The sequence below is a fragment of the Vipera berus genome (genome assembly GCF_964194415.1).
Source record: "Vipera berus genome assembly, chromosome: 1".
Lineage (NCBI taxonomy): Eukaryota > Metazoa > Chordata > Lepidosauria > Squamata > Viperidae > Vipera > Vipera berus.
In genome coordinates, this window is record NC_138202.1 from 160,994,556 (window position 1) to 161,021,830 (window position 27,275).

Consider the following 27,275-nt stretch of genomic DNA (forward strand, 5'->3'; position numbering starts at 1 on the left):
CAATTTACAACTCACCTTTTATTTTTTTACAACTGAAAGCGAGTTATGTAATGCCCTGCTTCCTATTTTCTAGTCCACAACAACCACAACCCTGTGAGGTGGGTGTGGCTGAGACTGATTAGCCTGAAGTCCCCCAATTGGCTTTCGTGACTAAAGGAGGAGAATTTATTGGTCCAGCTAGTCCAGGGGTAGGCAACCTCGGCTCTTTTATGACTCGTGGACTTCAACTCCCAGAATTCCTGAGTCAGTATAGCTGACTCAGGAATTCTGGGAGTTGAAGTCCACGAGTCGTAAAAGAGCTGAGGTTGCCTACCCCTGAGCTAGTCCAATCCACTCTTCAGCACAAAATATCCAGAGTTTTCTCAACAGATGACTGCTTACGTAGACTTTGGTTTAACACTGTCCATACAGAGAAGCCCTGCCTCTTGAACTTTTTGTGCATTCTATTACTGGTTAATTGAAAACTAACCATCTACAGCTTAAGGCACAAAGATGAATCTTTCTCTTCCCCTGTGAAGCTAGTCTCCACCTATCATGAGTTATGCTATCAAACATATCCCAGTAATTTGAGCTGCTACTTTTAGCTTCTATTCATGACTTCCGAAGAGCCAGATATTCTTCTATACATTAGTTATATATAATATTATATATAATAAATACACCTGTATCCAGGCCTTTGGCTATGATCAATTATATGTAATTTATATTAAAAATGTTGGAAAAAATACCAAGTCTTGAGTCAGAATACTGCAAGCAGGGTATGCGTTAGGGATGCCTGTAATACTGCCGCTAATGTATGTTGGGGGGATAGTTAGAGCAGATATGCTTTATCCTTTCTTGCCTAAGTTAGTTTATATGAAGATTGTTCCCTTATTCCTACTTAGAAATGTCTTTCACCCTTTTTCTCCATAAGATCCTGATTTAGATCTCATTTTAGTTTCCCAGTATTAGTACAGCCTAATTATATACTCCTCTCCCATCACCCTTACTGGTTTTGCCAGAGGCACAGATGTTCCCAGGATAACCATTTTGTGAGAGGGACTTGTCCAAACTTTGAAGGAAGGTATTACATCATACAATAGACTTACTGGAACTGCAGTTGGTACGTGCACATTAGAATTTGTGATTGAAGCGGGAATAGCAACAGGCATGGTTTGTCCATTCGGAAGATGCAACAAAAGGGGGAAAGGGCCTGGCACCGGTCTAAGAAAAGAAGAAAAAATAATTATAGCACTTATAGTAGAAAGAATATTGCAAATTTCAATAGTCCTCGAAAAAAGTCTAGGGTGCTGAAACATTTTCTACTATATCTCCAATGTTAGATTAATTTTAATTTGTAGTTTTGATTCTTTTTTACCAACAGAAAAAAATTACCATGAAGTTATTTTAAATTTTTGACCACAGACAATTTTTATTTTTATTTTGTAAATCTTTTCAACAATCCTATCCAATTAAAGAAAAAGTCACGAGATATGAAATTGGATCCTACTCATCCTATGGGTTTCACCATTTCAGCACTGTGAAATTTGTTCGGAGATCGTTGCTATTAGTCACAAATTAGAAACAGTTTATGGAATACTGTAACATTATCTGATATTTTCTAGATGGTGGGGTTAGTAGAGCCTTTCAGTCCTGGAATGTCATTGTAAAGAAGCAGAAGCAGAAGAAGAAGAGGAAGAAATAATTTGGATCTAGATGCAAAGTTCTACAACCTGAATTAATCCTTCTGTTTGCAAAAAAGGACCAAAAACCACTAAAGCAGGGGTGTCAAACTCGCAACGTCACGAGACGTGTTGCGACGTATCATGACTTTTCCCCCATTGCTAGAGCTGGGGTGGGCGCAGTTTCGGCATGATGTATCCGGCCCATGGGCCAGCAGTTTGACACACCTGCACTAAAGGAAGAAATGTTTTTATCAATTCCTCTCTTCCACCAAAATACAACTAATGTATCAAATTTCCAGATGGTACCCACAAAAAATGGAGGAATCAATGAATTCACTATCTTCCTTTCTGCAAAAATATTTTGAGGTACTCTGGAGATAAGCCAGAGCTATTATGACTTACAAAACAAACATCAACATTTGTTTCTATCGTTTTTCCTCTTTAGTCATATATAAAGCACAAAACTAAATAAGACTGACCGTTTTTATGAGAAAACCTAGACATTTTTTTTTCGACTTTTCGAAATCCCAACTAGTCCTCACCATTTTATTAAATTCTCTGAATCTTACACAGCAGTTATGAGGTTATATTTACAAGAGATAAGAACATTTTAGTATCTATTTAACACTTACACTATTGGCCTATTGGAAGATGGAGCTTGTGTTATGACAGTGCTAGAAGTTGGTGAAGGTATGGCTTGCTGAATAATGACACTTGAGTCAGAACTTGCAAGCAACACATTAGGAACCTGTAGAGAAGCTGGGCGGACAATTGTGGAAGTAGGCTGGGCAGTTTGCTGCAGACACACTTCCTGCAAGAAACATGAAAGCTTCTCAATTTCCCAAGCCTCGTTAGAATCAAAGATAATCAGAATTCTTTAATTATATTTAGATTTGTTTTAGCTTTTTCTCAAAAAAAAAAAAAGTTAAAATCCCTAGAATTCTTTTAGTTGCAACTTACTACCATTTCTTACATTAAGAACTACCACATGGATCAGGCATAGGCAACCTGCAGTCCTAGGGCCACGTGCAACCTTTGGCCCGATTTCATGCAACCCTCAGCCTAATTTCAAAAGTTCTTCACAATTGATCAGTTCAGACCCCTGGCAAGAATGATCTGTCCCTTCCCCAGCAGTCTGCTGTGAGAAAAGAGAGAAAGCGCGGGGGGGGGGGGGGAAGTGTCAGAAAGAGATTATGAAAGAAAAAGTATGAGAAAAAAAGGAATTCTAGAAAGAGATTAAATGGGTCAATCAGCCTACTTTTGCTCTGGTTTTCTCCATGAACTGCTTCTGCCCCACCTACCAACGCTAATGAAATTCCCAACACATTACAACTAAATAAACGTCACTTTCATCTCCCCAAATAGATCACCCACCCCAGCACAGATTGTTTGGTCGGGACTACAGGCAAAGACAATATTCTGCAAGCATGTTGTTATCGAGGTTGGAGAGTTTTTTCCTCACACTTGATAAGTTTCTCTACAACAGACTCTACTATCACTTAAATGTGTAAAACTGGTATGAATTCTTGATGTGGATACGTTTGCTTAGTCATGTTTGAGATACATAGCAGAAAAGATTATGTACCTTTTGTTCATAGACCAGGGGTAGGCAACCTTGGCTCTTTTATGACTCGTGGACTTCAACTCCCAGAATTCCTGAGCCAGCCATGCTGAGGGGAAAGGGAAAGTTTCCAAGCTGAGCTATGCCGCCTCAGGAATTCAGGGAGTCGAAATCCATGAGTCATAAAAGAGCCAAGTTTGCCTACCCCTGTCATAGACCAAACAAAGAAAGAAATGTTTGCATCACAAAAATTGCTATTAAAATTTTTAGTAACTATAAAAGGTAATAAAACTGCATTTCACTGCTTCAAAAATTTAACATTTAAACATTTAATTTTAATGTAATATTTCAATTAATTTGGGTTTAATTTGCCTTATATGAGGAATACAGATGTGCAGATGGAGTTTAGCAGAATATTTATGATCTTATGACTATCTTAGATTTACTGGTAATATCTATAGAAATACTGTATATCTGAAGTATAAAAAGTCTCTGACCTTCTCGTCACTGGTCGTAGACTCTGGATGAGGTAAGGGGCTATCTTGGTGAGTTGTTTCAACCACTGAAGGCTCTTCAATTTTATTTCTTATAATTGGAGTTGCAAGAGGTGATAAATCTAGAGGCATCTGTAAGAATGAATAGCGAGATAAATTTTAAAACCTGTAAATTATGTCTCTTTAAAGAACAGTGAATTTACAATGATGCCAATGTACTAACCAAAAATATGATTTTTTTCAGTTAGTTAGAAGGTATCTACTGCTAATATTAATTTGTTATAAAGTGATATCTTTGAAGTTCAATCTTAGGTAAAACAACAGTGTTCATTTATAAACAGAATGTAGAAGTACAAAAAGCCTGTTAGGAGCTTTATCTTTTTTTTAAGCAAAGAAATATTAAATTAAAACAACATTTTTATGCTCACCTTCATTTTGTTAATGCAAAATTTCTAGCTGCAAACAGAATTCAAGTAATCATTACTCTGTAAACTGAAATAATTTTAATCTGTTACATTTACATACTTTTTTAATATCATCTTCAGAAGCTTTTTTGAATTCATTTTCAAAAGGACTTGCTAATTCATTGAATAAACCCACTTCTTCACAATTCTTCAAAAATCGAGTTGGTGTTGGAGTTTGATCTGAGATTAAAAGGAAAAATATGTTTCACTCCTAATGTAAAAGCATACGTATTTGGCAATCAAACCAATATTATTAACATCACAAGCACTTTATAAAATTAATATGTCCAAACATGAGCGCAGTAAGAACAAATTTGAACATCTTGTTCTTAATGTCACCATATTTTTGTTTTAACCACATTACTGAAAATTCAAACATCATAGTTAAAAGGACTTTTAAAAATAGGAGACAACATGCACATAGGATTTGTAGAAATTCAGGAAACTCTATATAAGGAAGAATAGAGATATACTTTTGCATCTGAAGATGTGCTTTACCTATTATTTTGCTCATGGGTTTTAGAAAAAAGCAAATACTGCAAAGGAATCTCAAAATTATAGCATTTTATAGTAACACAGAATTAAATGTTTGCTTCTCCAAAATATCAGAAAATTCAATTCATTTGAAAATAGCATTTTATCTTAAAAATTATAACTGAGAAGTTAAAGTGAAAAACTCAGGTATTAAGGAAAAAAATCTCTCTTGTATGAGGAGTGGCAGAACCTGGAGGCAGAGTAACGGACTAAGTCCCATCTCTCTTGAATTCCATTGACCCTTATCTAAAGTCAAGACAGTGCTAATGGTTAGTTAAGCAGTGATTAGTAATTAGTAATCAGTTTAATTGGAACTTCATATGTGGTCGTGACCTTTTGTGCCTGACACCTCTTCATCTATTGTTAAGGAATAGTATCTTTTTATTCAAAAATAACTTATATTTAAAAAGGAAGAGATAGAAACTTTTAAAAAACAGTCAGTACAAATTTCAATTTCCACTACCACTACAGAATATAAATACCCTAAAACCCACGATTAATTTTGTATTTATGATAATGACAACATGGGATATTGGCGAGACCCAGATTTGAAGAATAAAATAGTCAAGAGGGTGGAGGGGCATTCATCACGATACCTTAAAATGTATTGTTCTCCAAATTGTACATCAGTCGCAGATGGCAGCACACAATCCCTCAAACATAAAGGTGTTTAAAGCATTCCCAAGATATATGCAGCCACACATCATCCAAATCTCATTTTGTCCTTTGAATCTCAAACAGTGAAGGAAAAAATTATTTGATCCCCTGCTGATTTTGTACATTTGCTCACTGATAAAGAAATGATCAATCTGTAATTTTAATGGTAGGTTTATTTTAACAGTGAGAGACAGAATAACAACAAAAAAAAATCCAGAAATACGCATTTCAAAAAAGTTATAAATTGATTTACATTTTAATGAGTGAAATAAGTATTTGACCCCTTTGCAAAACATGACTTAGTACTTGGTGGCAAAACCCTTGTTGGCAATCACAGAGGTCAGATGTTTCTTGTAGTTGACCACCAGATTTGCGCACATCTCAGCAGGGATTTTATCTCACTCCTTTTTGCAGATCCTCTCTTCAGACATTAAGGTTTTGAGGCTGACGTTTGGCAGCTCGAACCGTCAGCTCCCTCCACAGATTTTCTATGAGATTAAGGTCCAGACACTGGCTAGGCCACTCTAGGACCTTAATGTGCTTCTTCTTGAGCCACTCCTTTGTTGCCTTGGCCGTGTGTTTTCAGTCACTGCCATGCTGGAATATCCATCCATGGCCCATTTTCAATGCCCTGGCTGAGGGAAAGAGGTTCTCACCCAAGATTTGACGGTACATGGCGGTACATGGCCGTCGTCCCTTTGATATGAAGTTGTCCTGTCCCCTTAGCAGAAAAAGACCCCCAAAGCATAATGTTTCCACCACCAAGTTTGATAGTGGGGATGGTGTTCTTGGGGTCATAGGCAGCATTCCTCCTCCTCCAAACATGGTGAGTTGAGTTGATGCCAAAGAGCTAGATTTTGGTCTCATCTGACCACACCGCTTTCACCCAGTTCTTGTCTGAATCATTCAGATGTTCATTGGCAAACTTCAGACGGGCCCGTACTTGTGCTTTCTTGAGCAGGGGGACCTTGCAGGCACTGCAGGATTTCAGTCCTTCACGGCGTAGTATGTTACCAATTGTTTTCTTGGTGACTATGGTCCCAGCTGACTTGAGCTCACTGACAAGATCCTCCCGTGTAGTTCTGGGCAGATTCCTCACCGTTCTCATGACTGTTGAATCTCCACGAGGCGAGATCTTGCATGGAGCCCCAGACCAAGGAAGATTTATTGTTATTTTGTGTTTCTTCCATTTGCAAATAATTGCACCAACTGTTGTCACCTTCTCACCAAGCTGCTTGGCGATAGTCTTGTAGCTCATTCCAGCCTTGTGTAGGTCTACAATCTGGTCCCTGACATCCTTGGACAGCGTTTTGGTCTTGGCCATGGTTGAGAGTTTGGAATCTGATTTGATTGCTTCTGTGGACAGGTGTCTTTTATACAGGTAACGAGCACTCTCTTACAGGAAATACTCCTAATCTCAGCTTGTTACCTATATAAAAGACACCTGGGAGCCAGAAATCTTGCTGATTGAAGGAGATCAAATACTTATTTCACTCATTAAAATGCAGATCAATTTATAACTTTTTAAAAATGCATTTTTCTGGATTTTTGCTGTTGTTATTCTGTCTCTCACTGTTAAAATAAACCTACCATTAAAATTATAGACTGATCATTTCTTTGTCAGTGGGCAAACGTACAAATCAGCAGGGGATCAAATATTTTTTTCCCTCACTGTATCTGACAGTTATAATATAATGACTGAGACTCAGTGATAGGAGGATAACATATTTAGGAAACTGTGTTAGTATTTCATTGGTAGGTAGTTCGTGCAATCACAATTAGATATCTTCATAGGGGCAAAAGAAGAAAATAATCCACATAGTATTTAAATAGTAATATTATTAAATTATTTTGCTATAGAAGCTATGGTCTACTTTTCATACAGGATTTGTGTATGCATTTATTAAAATTACCTTTAGAAGATAGCATTACATGTAATTCCATTTTATTCCATATAGTACAATGACATAAAATACATCTGAATCAGGCCTATACAAACAATAATTTTCAAATACTATAATAACCTATATCATGGATCACACATTACAGTGAGCCATGCATTAACCGTAATTTATAAACCCCTATGGCTCAAATCATATAACATGACAATCCAAATCCAAATGAACCATATTCTGGCATAGTGCAATATGTGAATGTAGTCAATGCATCATTCTAGAATGTGAGCATTGTTTTGATTACAAAATAGGTTTTTTTTTAAAAAAAAATCTAATTCTGTTTCCTTTTTGTTTAAAAGCAAAAATGGAAAGATTTAAAATAACATATTACCGAAAAGGAAAAGACCATCAAAGATATAGAGATTAAGCAAGAGTCTATTCAATCAATTAAAATGTCTTTTTAAAGCTTCTTTATAAGGCATAATTAAGATCAGTAAAAATGTAAGAAACCATAAGAAGTTATCTCATAGCAACATGTACACGACTTTGGTAAAAACATATTGTGCGGATATGCATTCTCTGTATCTACATTAAATTGCTAGATGTTACTTCTTACAACAATTTTGTGAAGTTCTGTATATTAGATTGCTCTTAATTATTAAGGCTGAAGCATATACAGCCAGTACATTGTTATTAATTTATCAACCAATCCATGTTAAGGAAAAGGACAATACATGATGTAATTTCATTTTATTTGTAAAAAGAATTTCTGACAGGATTGCAAGCATATACAGAAAATACACAAACTCTGGGCACATTCCAAGAGTTAGATTAATAAAAGATATACTAACCAGCTACAATGACACTGTCATTACGAGCTGGACCAAATTTCAGTGTCATCTCATGTTTATGTTTATGGACAGCCAAATGATCCTCGTTGGTAAAACGCTGTGACAAGAAGTTTTAAAATACAGTTATAAATTTGAATTATGACTGAACAGTGGGAATCATTTTCAAAATGGGTTACAAACCATTTGCAATGAAAAGGTTGATTGTTTTTTGTTTAATTAAAAGATTGCTAAAATTACATTCTAAATTTGTTTTTTTATTGACCATTCTCTTGAATATTTAAGGAGCATCATCATAAGTCACAAATCACACAAATCAATTTTAATGGTTTTTACTCTTCTTAAATACAAATTTGGACACACAATAATTCAGAATCTTAACCACTATGACAAATTGCAAATATGAGGGACTTGCAACAGGCAGAAAGCCTTTATTCTATAAGACATCTTTCTCCTCTTTTTCTGCCATCCACATAAGAACCCTCTAATTCTACTCCAGAAAAATCAGGATATTTTTTTTAAATAGATTGAGAACACATATAAAAAATTGTCATTTCTATGTGCTTTGTTTTCATTGATACAACTTTGCCAATGCTCAGTAATTGCTGGGTACAATTAAACAGAAATTACAAGGAATAGATCATTTTTGTGCCAAATCCCCCAACTCTTGTTTGCATACAAGGCTTATCTTAACATGCATTCTAGCGTATGTTCTTCTGGATGGTGTATATGCTTCAAGCATATACTGGTATTTCTTAGAATAAAACTTTTGAGATTATTCAAAATTAAAATTTGATATAATGTTAGAAATCACACATCATGATATAGTCTCCTTCATTTAAAATCACTGAAAATATCAGTTAAATGCTCTTGGACTATTAGATTATTATAGTTACTATTTGCATACGTCTAATGAGCCACCTAGCAGTTTGAAAGCATGCAAAAGTAATTGGATAAATAGGTACCACTTTGGTGGGAAGGTAACAGCATTCTGTGCACCTTGGCGTATAGCCATGCTGGCTACATGACCGCGAAAATTGTCTTCCGACAACAATGTTTCCCTTGGCTAAGAAACAGAGATGAGCACCACCTCCTAGAGTCAGATAAGGCTGGATGGGGAAGCCTTTACTTTTTTAATAAGCCATGACTATTTCTGAATTTCATCCTAAGACTCCTGAACATTTTCTCTCCCTTATCTCTTTCTACGATATTGGATAGAGATTAGATATCTATGATATTGGATCACCCACCTGTACCATTTTTAAAAGGCTGTCAATCATTATGTTATGTTGAGGAAGAAATTAGTAGCTTTTGACTAACGTAAAATAATGTAGTATGTGCAATCAGCAATCATTTAAACATTTTGCAAAAAAGGGCACACATATGAAAATAGAATATTCCATTTCCCATGTCAATATTTCTAAATATATTAATTCATTAAATAGCATAGCTACAATTTAGCTATCTGTAACACATTAGGTTTCTAAATGCAGAACCCAAAAGAAAAAAATCACAGACTTTAAATTGAAAAACTGCTTTAAGAATTGCATTTTCTTAAATTACTTCAGAGTATCAGAAAGAATGTAGATCAAGCTGAATTTTTCACCTCCCTACTCTCTTTTGTATTTACTATGTTGTGATATTACATCCACATCAGAAGTTTTCTGGGTGTTATACAATCAATTAAAACGTGTTATACAATAAATTAAAAAAAATATATACAAATATTAACATTTAAAAATAACACGTTACATACATTTTGAAGCATTATTAAAGCAAAAAAAAATATATCTTCATTTTGCACCAAAAAGACTACAATGTAAGCACCAGGCTAGCATCTCTGCAGAAAGTAGTGTCCTGATAAGTAATCACAGAGGGAGATACTGCTTCTGACCGACTGACCTTAACTGACAATTAAATTAAGGGCACTGATGATGTTACCTACTTGGTAATGAAACTTCTGCAAGCAAACAACCAAGCTCAGAGAGCATCAGGGATTCCACAGACTGGTCTTAAGTCCTTTAGGGAATTATAGATTATTACTACCTATAATTCTAGATGGAATGATACGAGCATGAATAATGTTGCCAGGCTATTTTTCCCCAGGCAAGGTCACAGCTGGTGTTATCAGCCCAGGATGATAAAAGGTATCCTAAGTTCCTGAAGTTACTCAGGCTTTCAAATGGCAATGCAGGGTCCAAAAATATTACCAGAACCATACACTTGAACTCTAATGGAAATACAATTCTTTCCTCAATTAGACGAACACAGTTAATCAAACAGATAGCCCATTTACAGAATGTTTGCTTTCTCTGTATTGAGTGACAGTTATTAACCCTATTCCAGGCCATCATCTTGCTTAGGACTATTTATTATGCATGGTTATTTTCATAATAATTCTTCAAGAAAGCTACTCCCTTTCAGAACACACATGTACTGCAAAATGAGCTCCTCAAGCATATTTATACATACTCAAAAAGAATACAAGAACAGTGAATTCATCATACAATTGAAAACACCACTCCATATGGGGAAACATTAAAATATTCTTTATATTAAAAGAAGCTCCCAGGTATTTCTTTTTCCCCCCTCCTCTGCATTATTCAGCATGGCTATAGAAGTACCTTTCAAAATTAAGTTAGATAATTTAATAAAATTGTTTTCTGATTATGAAGCAATTTGAAAAATAAAGCAATTTGAAAAATGAAACAATTCTGTTAACAGAAATAATTTTTAATATGTTTTTCTAATCTATCTAACTTTCTGCTCCTAAATTACCCACTGCTCAGGAACAATTAGAATGAATAAACAAACAGATAAATAAATGCACTTGGATTGAGGCATCAAGCAGTTCCACTGCTGGGCTTATATTGCCATTCAATATAGTAGTACTAAGACTCATAATGTATCTTGAAAGTGACAGGAAGCTAAACCTGCCGCTCATTCTGATTCAAGAACCAGATACTGAACACCCAGCAAGAAGTCCATTATTAGACTGGGACAATTGTTTCTTGTTTAAAAGAACAAGACAGATGCTATTAGGATCAGACATAAACCACTTCTGATGTAAGAGATGTTTCTCTGTTGATTTAGATGAACAGATCTAAAATACATATATTACCTGTCCACATCCAGGGGCAGTACATAGAAAGGGTTTGTCATCACTCATATTCTACAGGTTCTTGGGTTACCTACATTGGAATAGCAAACGTAATTACTTTAAGATTATGCCAATAGTTTATCCTGTATTGATTTATGACAAAGTCTCAAATAAAAAACAATATTTCCATACACTTTTTTCAACCATATTTCTAAAATTACAGAATAATAAAAAAAAACCTAAATAATCTGGTGCATTATTTGTCCAAAGTGAAATTGAAACTTGAACACACAATTATCAGTCAAGCTTGAAAATATTTTTAGGAAGTATAGAAACTAGGCTTTATTAGTTTAACAGGACATAAATATGTCAGTATGTCTCCCTTTGGTAGATTCCATACCTATATAGGTAGTCCTTGACTTATAATAGTTTGTTCAGTGATCGTTTAAAGTTACAATAGCGCTGAAAAAAGTGACTTATGACCGTTTTTCACACTTACCACCCTTGTAGCATCTTCATGGTCATGTGATCAAATTCAGACTCAAATTTATGATGGTTGTAGTGCCCTGGCATCCCGTGATCATCTTTTGTAACCTTCTGACGAGCAAAGTCAATGGGGAAGCCAGATTCACTTAACAACTGCGTTACTAACTTAACAACTGTATTAAATTACTTAACAACTGTGGCAAGAAAGATTGTAAAATGGGGGCAAAATTCACTTAACAAATGTCTTTCTTAGCAACAGAAATTTGTGGTCACAAATCGAGGACTACCTATATGCCAAAGTGGTTAGGTAAACAATTTACTGAGTGCGAAAGACCCCTTATGCCAGAGACACTATATTCTATTTCTGGTTTAGGATGAGTTGCGTTTCCCCATTTAGAGTTAGTTTTATAATCTGGGAATCCCTGAAGAATTAAAAGTTAGAACAATTAATCACTGCCTCCAGAAGTGGTGAATGCTCCAACACTGGAAGTTTTTAAGAAGAGACTGGACAGCCACTTGTCAGAAATGGTATAGGGTTTCCTGCCTGAGCAAGGGGTTGAACTAGATGACTTTCAGGGTCCCTTCCAACATTATTATATTATTATTATTAGTATTATTATTATTACTACTACTACTATTATTATTAATCATCGCATAGTCAGCCAGATGTTCAGACTGGGTTTGGCATTTTTCTCTACCTATTGAGTCCTTACTAAGGACCTGGGATAGGCTTATGTGGATGTTTGATGGTATTACAGATATTATCGCAGGATGGAAGCAGTTCCTAGTAAGGCTGCCTTTTGCAATTGACTAATGGCAAATTTGTCAATGCCAATGGTGTTCAAGCGGTGCTCCAGTTGTTTTGGGATTGCACCCAGGGCACCTATTACTATTGGTACTACCCTTGCTTACCTTTGCCACAGTCTATTTCTATTTGTAGGTCTTTGTATTTTGTTATCTTCTCTAGTTCTTTCTCGTCTATTCTGCTGTCTGCTATCCACACTTGTTTTGTCTTTCTTATCGACAATTGTTAAGTCCGGGGTGTTATGTTGCAGGTGCTTGTCTGTTTGAATTCTGAAGTCCCAGAGTAGTTTATCATTTTCTATGACTTTCTCTATTTTATGATCCCAGTTCTTGTTTACAGGCAAATGATATTTCTTGCAGATCTTCCAATGCACCATTGTTGCTACTTTGTCATGCCGCTGCTTGTAGTCAGTCTGTGCGATCTTCTTGCAGCAGCTTACCAGGTGGTCCACTGCTTCTTCAGCTTCTTTGCATAGGCGGCACTTACTGTCTGTTGCTGTCTTCTCAATTTTGACTTTGTATGCATTTGTCCTTAAGGCTTGGTCTTGTGCAGCAGAATTAGTCCCTCGGTCTCTTTCTTCAACTTTCCTGCTCTTAGCCATTGCCAGGTCTTGTTATTATCTGCTTTCCCAGCTATTTTTTTAATGTACTGCCCCTGTAGTGCTTTGTCTTCCCATGCCTCTATTCTGTTCTTCATTTGGTCTTTCTTATAGGCCAGTTTGGTCTCTCCAGTAGTCAGTAAGCCTTCCTGATATACTAATTTCAGTGCATTTTCATCATTGTCCTTCAGATATTCTTCCAAAGCCATTTTCTTCTTCTTCAACCATCTGATGTACTTGCAGCATTCCACGTCCACCTATTTGCCTTGGTAGAGTCTGTCAATGCCACTGTGTGGATGAAGGGCATGATTCATTATTTTTCTGGTCTTCCTATCCATTGCTTTTAGTTCTGCTTGAGTCCAGTCCACTATTCCAGCTGTGTGTCTAATGACTGGATTTGCCCAGGTGTTGATTGCCTTCACGGTATTTCCTCCATTGAGTTTGGACTTTAAGATCTTCTTCACTCTCTTGATTTATTCACCTCTAATCTTTTTCTTGACTTCAAGCTGACTTCTTGATATTGTCAGCTTGAAGGATACCCAAGTACTTGTAGTAATCTTCCTCATCCAGACTCTTAATGTTATTTTCTTGGGGCATCTTGATTCCTTCAGTTTTCACTATTTTTCCTTGTTTGAGAGTAAGTGTGGCACATTTGTCCAAGCCAAACTCCATTGCAATGTCTTGGCTATATATATGGACAGTGTTCAGCAGCAATTCTATTTCAGATGTTTTTCCATACAGCTTCAGATCATCCATGTAAAGGAGGTGGGATCGTCTGGCAGATGTTTCTGATGTTTGATAGCCATGTCCTGAGTTATTCAGTATTGTTGACAGAGGAAACAGTGCAATAACAAATAGTAGTGGTGATAATGAATCTCCCTGAAATATTCCTCTCTTGATATTAACCTCTCCCAGTCTTTCACCTCTGACCTGCAACTGTGTCTTCCATTGTGCCATCGATCTTTGCACAAATTTTCTGATCTTTCTACTGACTCCTGTTATTTCTAGGCCCTTGATTATGCAGTCATGTGGCAGAGAGTCAAATGCCTTTTTGTAGTCAATCCATGCCACATTCAGGTTGGTCTTCCTTTTCTTGCAGTTTTCCAAGATCATTTTGTCTATTAGTAGTTGATCTTTTGTTCCTCTGTTATTGGGGCGGTTTCCTTTCTGTTCGGGTGGAAAGAGACTGTTTTCAACTAGATGCTGTTGTACTGCATCAGCTACCACACAAGTTATCAATTTGAAAGTTGTTGGTAAGCAGGTAATTGGCCTGTAGTTGCCTGGTATTGCCCCTTTTGCTGGATTTTTCATTTATTAGGTAGGTTTTCCCAATTGTTAGCCACTTTTCAATTTCTCCTCCTTGTAGTATATTGTTGAACTGCTTGGCAATGAGTGGGTATATAACAGTTAGATGTTTCAACCAAAACCCATGCAGTTCATCTTCACCTGGTGCTGATGAATTTTTGATCTTCCTTGCTCTTTTTTCTACCATTTTTGTTGTTATTACTAGTTCTTTCATTTCAACTTCTGTTTTATTTGCTTCCACCTCTTTTAACCAAGCCGCATCCTTGTTGTGTTTCTTTGGGTTATCCCAGGGGTCGGCAACCTGAAACAGTGAAAGAGCCACTCGGAACCGGTTCCCTCACAAAAGAAAAAACTGAGAGTGGCAAAGAAGGGCGCGCATGCGTGCGCATGCACAAAACAAGAGGCTTGACAGAACAGTGGAGCCTAAGGGGAGACATGCAGCCACCCTGCCCCCTCCGCTCTCATTCACTCGCCTTTGCTTGGAAAAGCTTCTCTCTCACTCTCATTCACTCGTTTTGTTTCCAAAAGCTTCTCTCTCTCTCATTCCCTCACATTTGCTCTAAAAAGCCTTTTTCACACTCTCATTCACTCACACTGCTCAAAAAACGTTTCTCTCTCACTCTCACTCACCAACTCAAAAGGCCAGCCGCGGCACCTCCACTGACTTCCATGGGGACGCTTGACAATTAAAACCACTCCCGCTACTGCTGCTAACTTTTTCACTTACTGCTTGGTTCCAATTTAACCCGCAGAAACAAATCCCCGTGCCGGCCCCCATGGCAACAGCAAGCCCCAAGGAGCGGGGCGGCCTAGTGCGCTCGCTGAGACGCTAGTGTTTCTCCACGCCTGCTTATCAGTGCACGCGGAGAAATGCCCATTCCCTCTGCAGAGCCGTCCCAGTTGCTTGCGTTGCAGAAGGCAAGCATTTGGAATGAAGACTCGAGATTCAGCATTTCTCCACACCCGCTTATCAGTGCGCGGGGAGAAATACCCATTCCCTCTGCTGAGCCATCCCAGTTACCTCCCTGGAACACTGTCTTGCAAGGGCGCACAGGGAATCCACATTTCTCTGTGCGCGCTGATCAGCGTGCGTGGAGGAATGCCCATTCCCTCCGCTGAGCCGTCCCAGTTGCTTGCGTTGCAGAAGGCAAGCATTTGGAATGAAGACTCGAGATTCGGTGTTTCTCCGTGCATGCTGATCTCACCCTCCTTACAGTCTCCCTCACTTTGCTTCAGCTTGCTTTCTGCATTTGGGATGAAGACTGAAGACTCGAGAGAGGGAGATTGTAAGGAGCGCGAGATCAGCAATTTCTGCATTTAGGACGAAGACTCGAGATTCGGCGTTTCTCAGCCCGCGCTGATCTCGCGCTCCTTACAGTCTCCCTCTGTTGAGTCTTCATCCCAAATGCAGAAAGCAAGCTGAAACAAAGGGAGACTGTAAGGAGCGCGAGATCAGCATGCACGGAGAAACACCGAATCTCGAGTCTTCATTCCAAATGCTTGCCTTCTGCAACACAAGCAACTGGGATGGCTCAGCAGAGGGAATGGGCATTTCTCCCCACGCGCTGATAAGCAGGCGTGGAGAAACACCGAATCTCGAGTCTTCATTCCAAATGCTTGCCTTCTGCAACACAAGCAACTGGGACGGCTCAGCAGAGGGAATGGGCATTTCTCCACGTGCAGGAGAGGTCTGTTAGGGAGGAGGTGGTCCGGCATTGTTTACCTCCCTCCCTCCCGTGTGTGTGTGTGGGTGTGTGTGTCGGAACTGCGGGGAACGGTTGGTAGAGGTGGCCGTCCGGCATTTCCCCCCCCGTTTGTGTCGGGCCCATGGGCTCAACACACAGAGAGACGCAAACACCAGACTGCTGCCGCCTCTAGCAGCTGTTCCCCGTGGGTCCAACACACACACACACACACACACACACACACACACAAATGAGAGGGGGAAAAATGCCAGACTGCTGCCTCCCTACTAGCCATTCCCCGCGGGTCCGACACACACAGAGACAGAGAGAGAAAAGGGGGAAAAGAAGGAGGGGATCTGGCAGCACCCGAGACTCCATATGCTGCTCAGAAACATCACCACCACACCCGCATGCCCCATCCGACCGACCCACTACTTACCTTTCCAGCAGTCCTCCCGTCTCTTCCTCCGCTGCCGTCATGTGCAGTCCAAAGAAGAAGAGGTTTGTGGGCAGTCCCACAAACCAAAGAACTTCAACGAATCAATTCAAACTTCACAAGTTTTTTCTTTTCCATGAGAAGTTTGAATTGGTTGATTGAACTTTTTTAGTCTTTTTTTTGGGACTGCACATGGCGGAGGACTGGGAGCCGCGGGTTGCCGACCCGTGGGTTATCCCATATCTGCTTCCAGAACTGCATTGTTTCTTCCTTGTCAAGTACTGACTGATTCATTGCACTTTCTCCATTGATGGATTGGTAGAAACGTTTCTGATTGGATTGAAATTGGAGTTTCTGCCTATAATTTGCAATTCGAGCTTCGTATCTACTGATTTTCCTGGCTATAGTTGTTATTTGCTGCTTTATTTCCAGTGCTTCCTTGATCTTCCTTGTTTCTAAGTGGTATTTCTTGATTAGGTATTCTTTGGTCTTCTTGTTCTTCAGCTTCTTTTCTTTCGTCTGTTCTAGCTTGCTTGAATATGATCTTAACTTGCTGATCTTATTTTCTAGTCTAACCTTCCATTTTTGTGGTGCACTGTTTGTTTGTTTTTCTTCGTTGATTTTGCATCCCAGGTATTCAGTTATAACTGCAGCTGTGCTGTACATTAGTTGGTTTGTTTCTTGCAGTGAATTGGTGCTTATACTTGATATTGCTGTATTTGCATCTTTTAATGCTTGTGCTAGCTGTTTCTTTGGAACAAGCTTCAATGCAGGCAGCCTTATTCTGTTGTTTTTGTGCTGTTCTAGATGCTCAGTTATTCTTTGAGGGCTTTGTTCTTCCTGAGGAAGAGGTGCCTGGTTTCCAAATGAGAAGAGTTGTGTATCTCTGCTGGATTCCTTCACTGCCAACTCCCCCTGGCTTGCCTCTACATTCTGAATTACTTCTGGCAAAGCTTTGATTTCTTTGCCCTGGGTAAACTTTTGCAGTTCATCCAATTCTGTTTCTGTGACTACTTTGTTTCATATTACAAATCGGCGTTGATCTGCTAGTCTCTGTTCTGTTATTTCTGATTCTGGATGTTAAATTCTTTCCAGAACTGGTGCATTCATTTTAGATATCCTCTTCTTGTTGGACATTTTAGATATCCTCTTCTTGTTGGACTTAAACTGTAATAACAGATCATTATTTCTTTGTTTTCAATCACTGTGTATTTGCGACAGGTAAACACCTTTTCTTCCAGTAGTTCTGCAGCTGCTGGCCCTGGTTGCTCAGCCAACAGTCCTGAGTCCTGTAACCCATTTTTCACCAGATATCCAGGAACTCCAACATCTAGCGTGGACCTCGTTAACCCGGGCAACATCCGAGCCGGTATGGCATTCTGAAATTTACGTCTCACCATATTTTTTATGGGAGAGACACTCTTTGTCTGACTCCTCTGATGAGACCTGTCCAGTATGGTTGAACCTCTGGCATAGCTCTCATCTTCCTCAGAGTACACAAGCCCCACAACCACGTCAAGGTAGTGCCTCACTGGGGGTTGTTGTTGTTGTTGTTGTTGTTGTTATTATTATTATTATTATTATTATTATTATTATTATTATTATTATTATTACCCAGAAGAACCTTTCACAGCTTCATTTTGTACACCAATTACAGTATGGCCTTTCCTGGATAAGAAAACCCTGCTCAAATCACTCATATCTTGACAACCTATTTGTGGGATGTAGGCATGGGACTGACTTGGAAAGTGACTGAGAAACTTCAGATGGTCCACAATGCAGCAGCCTGCATTTATGGGCACTAGTCTATCTGTACATGTAACACTGCTAGTTTGCAGTGGGCTATCAGTTTGCTTCTGAGGCAATTCATGCTGATTGTCATCTTTAAAATTTTATACGATCCAGATCCTGAGCATCTTTGCAATATCCTACTTAAAGTGGTTCCTTCTAGTTCATTAGAATATTGAACAGCTGGCTCCTCTTGGAACTCTACTGCTAGGAAGTATAATCTGTGGGGGTTTGAACCCAGGTCTTCTCAGTTGCTATTCGCCCTTCTATAGAACCTGAAGGTCAGATCTGGCTTGAATCTCTTGGCCTTTCAAAAAACGATCCAGAGCTGGCCTTTACAACAAGCCTCTGGGACAAGAGAATTTTGTACCTTGAGGGGTTTCCTGCAGAGTAAGTGTTTACATTTGTTCCTCCATGCTTAAGAGTATATGGTTGTGGTAATTTTCTGTTATTTGTATTTTTATTCCCATTACTATGCTCAGGTGTGTAAGGTACTCAGAATCAGTTGTGACGGAAACAAAGTAAATATATAAACAAAGACATTACTAAGTGGTGTCTAATAGTAGTAGAACCTAAATGCTCTACGGAAGGTTGCTTAATGGAACCATAAACTGAGAGTGGATTAGATACCAGAGGTTCTTAAATTTAACAATGGAAATGAGAAATATATAAAATATTATCAGAAAATGTGTCAGTGGAAACTTTAATTAGATCAGATGGGTTCTGAATAATTTTTACTCTACTAAAACCTGCTTATTATAATTAAGCCTGACAATCAGTAGACTAAATTTGTATCTTAATGAATACAAATGGGACTTTTTAAATACGCATAAATTTTAAAATGTTCTCTAATCAATTTTAGATTCTAATGGATTCCAGTGAAAAATGTTCAGATTCAGTGAAGTGAATCTCTCTTTAATTTCAGGTGGGTAAGTTTATTTCCATTTATGAAAGATTATTCTTTTTACTCTGATTTGTTGGAATCAATTTTTTCATGAAATCTTAACTTCCACATTTTAGGAAAATAATTCAACATCACATTTATATCTTTGGCTGTTGTTTTTCTTTCCAAAAATTAAACCATGTCCTGATTTGAAACTAAACCAAAGCTCTGAATGGACATGACCAAGTTCTTATAACTGATATTATATGGTTCCAATTAAGCTAATTTGCAAAACTGAACTAAATTGGAGCTTTTGATGGTAATTCCACATAAAACATGATGCAGAAATCCAGATATGGGTAATTCAAAGTGGTCTTCTGTGTAGGTAGCACTTGTATTTAAGTTGCTGCAAATTATGCACACATATAACAATGTGAACAATGTCAGAGAATATTACAGGTATTCCTTGGCCTACAACCGTAATTGAGTCCAGAATTACAGTTGTAAGTCGTCCTGGTTGGTAAGTGGTTCACTGTATGACTGGACCTGGTTTTACAACTTTTGTGGTGGTCATTAAGCAAACATCGTAGTTGATTAGCAAATCCACTGCCTACAATTGGTGTTTTTTGCCAGAAACCAGATTTTTTTGGCAAAAAATATAGTAAAATGTGTTCACGATTGTGGGATACTACAAATGGCTGAAAATGCAGGCTGAATACCCAAAATGCAATCAGGATGAGGTGGGGCATCAGTTGTTGAAACTTTGAATCCAGGATGTAAATAACCCTATGTACCAGTTGTAAGTTTAGGATTACCGACAATTTCCAACAAAATTACACCCCAGCCCACCATACAGTATTGCCCAGGTGGACATTATACACAGGGAAGAAAAATCTGGACCCTTGCATACCAAGATGGTATCAGGATAATCAGTGTATGAATTTGTCCTTCCCAACATGCTATCATCATATGAGGCCCTTAAAAATAAAGATATGATGCAATCTAATTTCATTATTGGAACATTGACCAAAACATAGCTAAATGACAATATCTGAAAGTGCCAGTTTATGAACCATCCATAATTGGTTTCATGCCCTCTGAGTTAGTGAGCACACTTCAACTCCCCTAAATTTATTAAGAAAAAGTTTAATCCCATCTAGAAAGGGTTGAAGAGATTTTTAGAATTTATCAGCTTTCGTCCAATCAGTGTTATCATTAAGCTGCCAAAAATCAAGAACCCATTAAGACACAATTTCCTCTTTTCCCACAACCATTTACCAAGGTAGCTGAGAAAACCTTGGCCTGAAGACAAGTCAGCATCAGAAATGAAGATCACTACTCCCAATATAAATTTAGTTGTTTTCTGCTTCCACCATAGATAGGACATCACTCTCGAGATATTCTAGTGTTTTGGTCCAATAACATACATTAAAGTATTGTCACCCATTGATGCAATAAGGTTTCTAAACAATTGTAAGAGGTAGCACTATTCTTCCAATTGTTTGAAAGGCTCCTTCTCCAAATTGGGCAATTCCAAATGGCTCCTGTTTGTACAGCATCACAAGGCAGCCTCTACAGCAAGCATGTAGGAACTCACGACATCACGTGACATTGCGTGATGTGACTTTTCCCCCATTGTCGGCAATGGGGTGGGCGCGGTTTCACCGTGACACATCTGGCCCAGAGGCTGGCAGTTTGACACACCTGCTCTATAGGAAGGTCACACCTCGCATTGACTGAGCACGCTTGTCAGCAACTGCAAAAAAGGTAAAGGTAGGTGGAGAAATTATGTGTGCTGCTGGGCTTTGTAACTGGTAGAGGCCTCCTGAGCATGGAGGGGTACAGAGTAGGCCTCAGCCTCCAGGACCAGGGCAGCACTGTGCACACTGGTGGGTCAAAGGGCGGCTGAGACTGGTGTAAAGGTGGTGATGGGGAGGCAATTACAGCAGCCCTGAAGTCTGCCATAAGGATGTTAGCAATTGCCAAGTGTCCAAATTTTCATCATCTGACTGCGGGGGCATTGCATGTCCATAATTTTCACTACAGGTCATAAGTCTCTTCCTTCAGCACCATCGCAATTTTGAATGGTTGCTATCACACCCTAATTCAGACCTGGGCATTTTACAGTGCCCAAACCACATCTGGACCTTTGGCTGTCCCTATTCAGCCTGCGTAAAGTCAAGTGGAAATTGGAAATCAAATGTAAATAAGACGTAATAAGTATTCTTACCAGTAGCAACTAATCAAAACCATGTAATTTACTGCTTTTTACAAAATAGTAAAATTAATCTGGAGCAGAATTAAATTCAGCCTATTGGTTCAGCCCTCTAGAACAATGTTTCTCATGTGGTCCCTTGGGAAAATTAATTGCCACCCCATGCCCTAATTGCTCCATTTGAGAAATGAATGCAAATAGAAACTTTTTTTCAGTCGCATGACACATGACTTGGACAATATATTATAATATCCATAGCCTGGAAACAAGTATTTCTGAGACGATGAGAGATTTTAACTTATCCTTTGAAGATAGAAGTAAATGCATTAATATGTGCTTGTTTCAGGACTCTAGAATTCCTTTTTGGGCAACAACTCCAACTTGCAAAACTAGATATTCTACCAGATATGTGGTATTTCATGAATAAGCAGATTTACAACATAAGGACATTCAATAATTATGAAATTATCTGAACAAGGTATTGGTAAACATGTACAGACGGGAAATGTGTTAATTTTATGATACTCTCAAGAAAAAATAGCAATTTCTAAACTTTTAACCCAAATTCCTATGGCCGTATATATCAATGGGATCGATAGGGACCAACTCAAAATTCTTTTAATAGAAAAATTGAAAACAGAACTGAACTAGAGGAATGTATTTCAGTATTTCAAAATTATGTGTACAGAATAACGTTTATAAACTTCTTTATAAAGTATTTTAAACTACAGGTAGTTCTCACTTAATCACAATTGAGATCAGCAACTCTTATCATTAAGCAATATGGACATTAAGCGAGACACCACATGACCACGAGTTAGGAATTTTACTGCAGGTTTATTCACTCACTCTGCTTGTTGGAAGCTGGCTGTGAAGTATAAAACTGCCAATTAAATGACTATGGAATACTGCAAAGGTTATAAGTGCAACAGCCAATTGGAAAGCTGTTTTCACATTGCTGCAACTTCAAATGGTTGTTGAATGAGTACTACCTGTACATCATTTCAAAAGAACATATCAAGATCTTTCTTCCTGATTTGTCAATCTTATTACAAACATTCAGAAACTACTCAAGGCAGGCTTTAGAAATTATCTAAAATAAGATGAAAAATTAGCTAATTTTCAAAAGAGTAGAAAAAGTTTCAGGACCTGCAATACACCTTGAGAGAAAAGTGTCACAATAGTAACTTAGTAAAATAAACAGGTAGTCTGCCTTACTGAGCACTCATTCAGTGACCATTTCAAGTTGCAACATGCTGTCCACCAAGGTCATGCGATTGTTATTCAGGTGCTTGGCAACCACTTGCATTTATGACAGTTGCAGCATCCTGTGATCATCAGATTCCCATTTGCAACTTTCCCTACAAGCAAGCAAAATCAATGGGGAAGATGGCAAAGGAGGTCACAAGTTGCTCTGCTAAATCTTGGACTCCCTGCACTTGCACTGCATCCTCCCTCTCCTGGCTCCCTGCTCGTGACCCATTCTCTCCTTCTCTCAGCTTCCCAGTGCACCATAGCATCTCTCTCCCCAACCTGTCTGTGGCCTGTGCCTGTCACATACCACTGCTCTCCTTACATTGGGCTCCCATTGCTTCCTGCTTAATGACCCACACAATGGCAACTTGATTGCTGTTGCTGAGCAATATTGTCATGTGACATTGCGCTTAAAGACATTACTTAGTGAAGCCAATCCCAGACCCAACTACCATCAACCACAGATACCTGTAATCATTCTAAAATAGGAATGAACAAAACCACGGCAACAGGATAATGGAATACAAGTAGTCCTCACACTTATAACTATCACAGCATCGTCATGGTCACATGATCAAAATTCAGGTTCTTAGCAACTAGCATGTACTTACAATAGTTGCAGTATTCCAGGGTCATGTGATTAGCATTTGTGATGTTCCCAGCCAGCTTCTGACAAGCCAAAGTTAATGGCAGTAGCTGGATTTGCTTAATGGCGTGATTCCCCTAAAAACTGCAGTGATTTGCCTAATAACTGTGACAAAAGGGTAATAGAATCAGGCGCAACTCACTTAACAACCACCTTGTTTAGCAATGGAAATTATCACAATTGTGGTCATAAATTGAGAACTATCTGTATACAGTAAACAGTCTATGCACTAAATATCTTGATACAGCTCAGACTAAATTACAAGCTTAAAACTTGACATGACTGTGATGAGATAAATTTCATAAGCATTATATAATTAAGCAGATTCTTCACCTCCCATTGTAAGTCCTCTATGAAGAATAACTTTAAACAGGGCATTTAATTCCAACTGAAACATTACTCGACTAAAATTTAGGCTTCTTCCAGACAGCCAAATTAAAAGTGCTACCCATCAGTATTTCAGCCAGCAGAAAAGCGTATGACATAAATTGTGCTGCCCTGATTGCTGAACCTTATTCTCCTACTGTAACAAGGCCCTAGAATGGTGCTATGCAAAACTAAGTTATTGCAGGTCAAGTTAAAAACGTGATTGGTAAACTCCTCTGGATTTGTTTCTTCTCCGACCCAGCATCAACTCCAAGCAGGAAAAAAATTCTTCTTACTGTGGAGAGGAAGACATCTAGACAGATTTATTGGATTTGTAGGACACTTGACCCCATCCTGAGTAAGATGCTTACATGGTAGATTTAGCTACCTATCAAATTGTTCCAATAATAAATGCTAAGCACTTCCCCTACGGAAGTCATATTGGTGGCTACTCTGGTTTCCAAAGGCAGACAAGGTGGTTAGTATAAACAGACTTTGAATCTTAAATTACTCTGGTTAGGCTGTCTGTCTGATGAAATAAATGTGGCAGGTCTCAATCATTAGTGAGCAAACTGCTGTATTCTGCATCAGTTGCAGCTTCCTAATAATAATCTTCAAAGATCACAATACTGGTTCTGGGTGTTGGTATGCTTATCTGTGAATCCTCCAAAATAAAAGTATTAATAATGGAGGGGGGGAAGGGGGGGAGAGAATGGCTGTTTAAAACTCAGCAGCTGGGATAGCAGAAAACTTGTGATACACCCAACAGTGTCTGAGCCAACAACCTATAGTTGGCAAAACATTGTTCACTTTACCTGTTAAAACCAACCCTCTGTGCAGCATAGGATTACTAGTCTCTCAAAAGTATCCTAAACCTATGTTTAGAATACAAGATAACCGCTTGGTTACGTAAAAAATGTCTGGGTAAGTTTTGAAAACACAAAACAAACATTTGGGCAGATACCTTTCCTGAAGGTCCAATATTTTCTACAGCCCAAATCAAAATGGTCATTGACGGCAGTTCCCAAGAACCAATAAAATCTGGGCAGATTAAATTGTAATAGTAACCAAATGCTCAGTGAAATGTGCCAGATCCTATTAACCACAATTATGTCAGTAGAAGAGAGAAAAGTATTTTAAAACTGAAATGGCCAAGGGCAACTAACACTTGCTCAAGGTGGAGATCAGGTGAAGGCAACGTTAGGAGGAATAAGTTATGTTCCTGTCACGATTGGAGTCAAATGAGAAAGTAGACTATCTGTCCTACAATAAGGAATAATAGTAGTGACACAGTAAAACACCTCTGCTACATTTAACTCTCACACCGCCTTTGGCAACTGCAAAAAAGGAAAGCCTTCCGGGCCTAGAGCTTTATTTTGTTCTCGATTGCATTAACTCCGGCTGTTTAGGTCTCTTCCCTTGCAGGAAACAGGGTGGAGAAGGTATGTCTCTCCATTGCTCTTCAAAAGCGGCCCTTGACCATCCGAGCCAAGGCTTTTTGGCCTTCTCCATCAGAGACAGCGGGGAGAGGGAAGGTCCGAAGGCATCCTTATTACAAGATCCTGTTCTCTCTCTCTCTCTCTCTGCACTCCCAAAGCTAAAAGAAGATGGCTCGGGCTCTCCGTGGCTTCTTTCCTCCAGGATTACCAGGAAAAACGGGAGGAGAACGGAGGCGTCCAGGCCAAGGCCAAATGGGAACGACAGGAGAAGCCAGGCTGGCATCGGGGGGGGGGGGCGACCAAAACCGGTTGCCGGGTTTGGAAAGGACGGGTCGAAGGAGGGGAAAAAAAAACCACGGAGCGGCGGCGCCATGTTACACTTCCCCAACCTCCCTCTCCTAAATCCTCAGTCACCAGGACCCGGCTCTTCTTCTCCAGCCTCCGCCCGGCAAGGGCTTAAGAGCCACACCCCGAGCCGTTCTCCGTCAAGGCGAGGCACGGCCTCCCTCTCCGCCTCCATTAAAACAAAACCAGACCGCCGCGCGCGCGCAGCCAACTCACCCCTCACGACCGCCGGCCGAGCCGCACATTAAAGCCCGGGTTTCCCCCCCCACCCCGTTCTCGTCACATCTCGCGGGAACTCCGTGACATATCGGTTTCTTTCTCTCTTTCGCGTGGCCTTCCTTCCTCCTCCCCCCTTCGGGGAGGGGGGGTTCAGGACAACAACAAAAAAAAACCACGGGGTCACGTGCCGCGGAGACGGATCGGGTGCAGCACAAACGTTCCGGAAGAGAGAGAGGAAGGCACGCACAAGCGGATGAACGAGGCAGCGTGGTGGTTGGGGGCTCCGCGAAGGCGGGGCTACTGCCATTCCGCCGGTGCCTGGGTGGCCGGAAGCAGCCCCGTCTTTCCTTCCTGCGCTCCTCCTTTTCGCGGCTGCGCGCAGAAGAGGAAGGTGTCCTTTTCGATGGGAGGCTGGGTGTTCCGGGGTGCTGATCGGGCGGGGACTGTGACTTTAAATGGACGGAGGAGGGTAGCTGAGCCGAAGGCCTCCTGGGAAGCTGGACGCAAAAATCACTGCCGATTGATAGCCTCGGTAGCCTGATGTCCTTTAGTCTACACGGGGCAGTCCTTTTTTTATATATATAATAATGGTTTTGTAAATTTTTCCTGGGTTTTCCTCCTGAACTTTTGTTTGTAAAGCAGTTGCAAACAGTTAAAAATATTATCCTTATGAACCTTTTAGATTTTTTCAGGTTTACAATTTTTTTCCAAGAAAATATGGCCACTGTATATGTATGCATGTATGTTGTTGTTAGCTCCGAAGTCGTGTCCGACTCATCACGACCCTATGGACAACGTTCCTCCAGGCCTTCCTGTCTTCTACCATCTTCTGGAGTCCATTTAAGCTCACGCCTACTGCTTCAGTGACTCCATCCAGCCACCTCATTCTCTGTCGTCCCCTTCTTCTATTGCCCTCAATCTTTCCCAGCATTAGGCTCTTCTCCAGTGAGTCCTTCCTTCTCATTAGGTGGCCAAAGTATTTGAGTTTTAGCTTCAGGATCTGGCCTTCTAAAGAGCAGTCAGGGTTGATCTCCTCCAGGACTGACCGGTTTGATCGCCTTGCGGTCCAAGGAACTCGCAGGAGTCTTCTCCAGCACCATAGTTCAAAGGCTTCAATTCTTTGGCGCTCAGCCTTTCTTATGGTCCAACTTTCACTGCCATACATTGCAACTGGGAAGACCATAGCCTTGACTATACGCACTTTGTTGACAGGGTGATGTCTCTGCTTTTTAGTGTGCTGTCTAGATTTGCCATGGCTTTCCTCCCCAGGAGCAAGCGTCTTTTAATTTCTTGGCTACAGTCCCCATCTGTAGTGATCTTGGAGCCCAGGAAAATAAAATCTGTCACTACCTCCATTTCTTCCCCATCTATTTGCCAGGAATTGAGAGGGCCAGATGCCATGATCTTGGTTTTCTTAATGTTTAGTTTCAACCCAACTTTTGCACTCTCCTTCTTCACCCGCAACAAGAGGCTCTTTAGTTCTTCTTCACTTTCTGCCATTAGAGTGGTATCATCTGCATATCTTGGTCTCTAATGGTCTCTATTGAATTTCAAAGTTCTGGTTTGGAGTTTTCAAAGGGACACTGAG

The 27,275-nt window shown here is 39.5% G+C and overlaps 1 protein-coding gene across 11 annotated transcripts in view; it reads right to left on the minus strand.

Annotated features, from left to right (window-relative positions):
* Positions 1-25,989, minus strand: part of ATF2 (activating transcription factor 2) — an 81,641-nt gene extending 55,652 nt beyond the window's left edge. For 6 of the 11 annotated variants that reach the window (XR_014024636.1, XR_014024637.1, XM_081313974.1 and 3 more), the window contains exons 1-7: positions 25,685-25,854; positions 11,239-11,308; positions 8,121-8,217; positions 4,245-4,363; positions 3,723-3,851; positions 2,297-2,475; positions 1,089-1,203 (exon numbers count right to left, since the gene is read on the minus strand). Coding sequence is in view for 9 of the 11 variants with exons in the window: in XM_081313974.1 (XP_081170100.1) it covers positions 1,089-1,203; positions 2,297-2,475; positions 3,723-3,851; positions 4,245-4,363; positions 8,121-8,217; positions 11,239-11,286 (687 nt within the window). In the remaining 2 variants the exon portion in view is untranslated. The other 5 variants (XM_081313971.1, XM_081313970.1, XM_081313967.1 and 2 more) reach the window with 5 other exon arrangements.
* Positions 25,990-27,275: the final 1,286 nt, after the last annotated feature.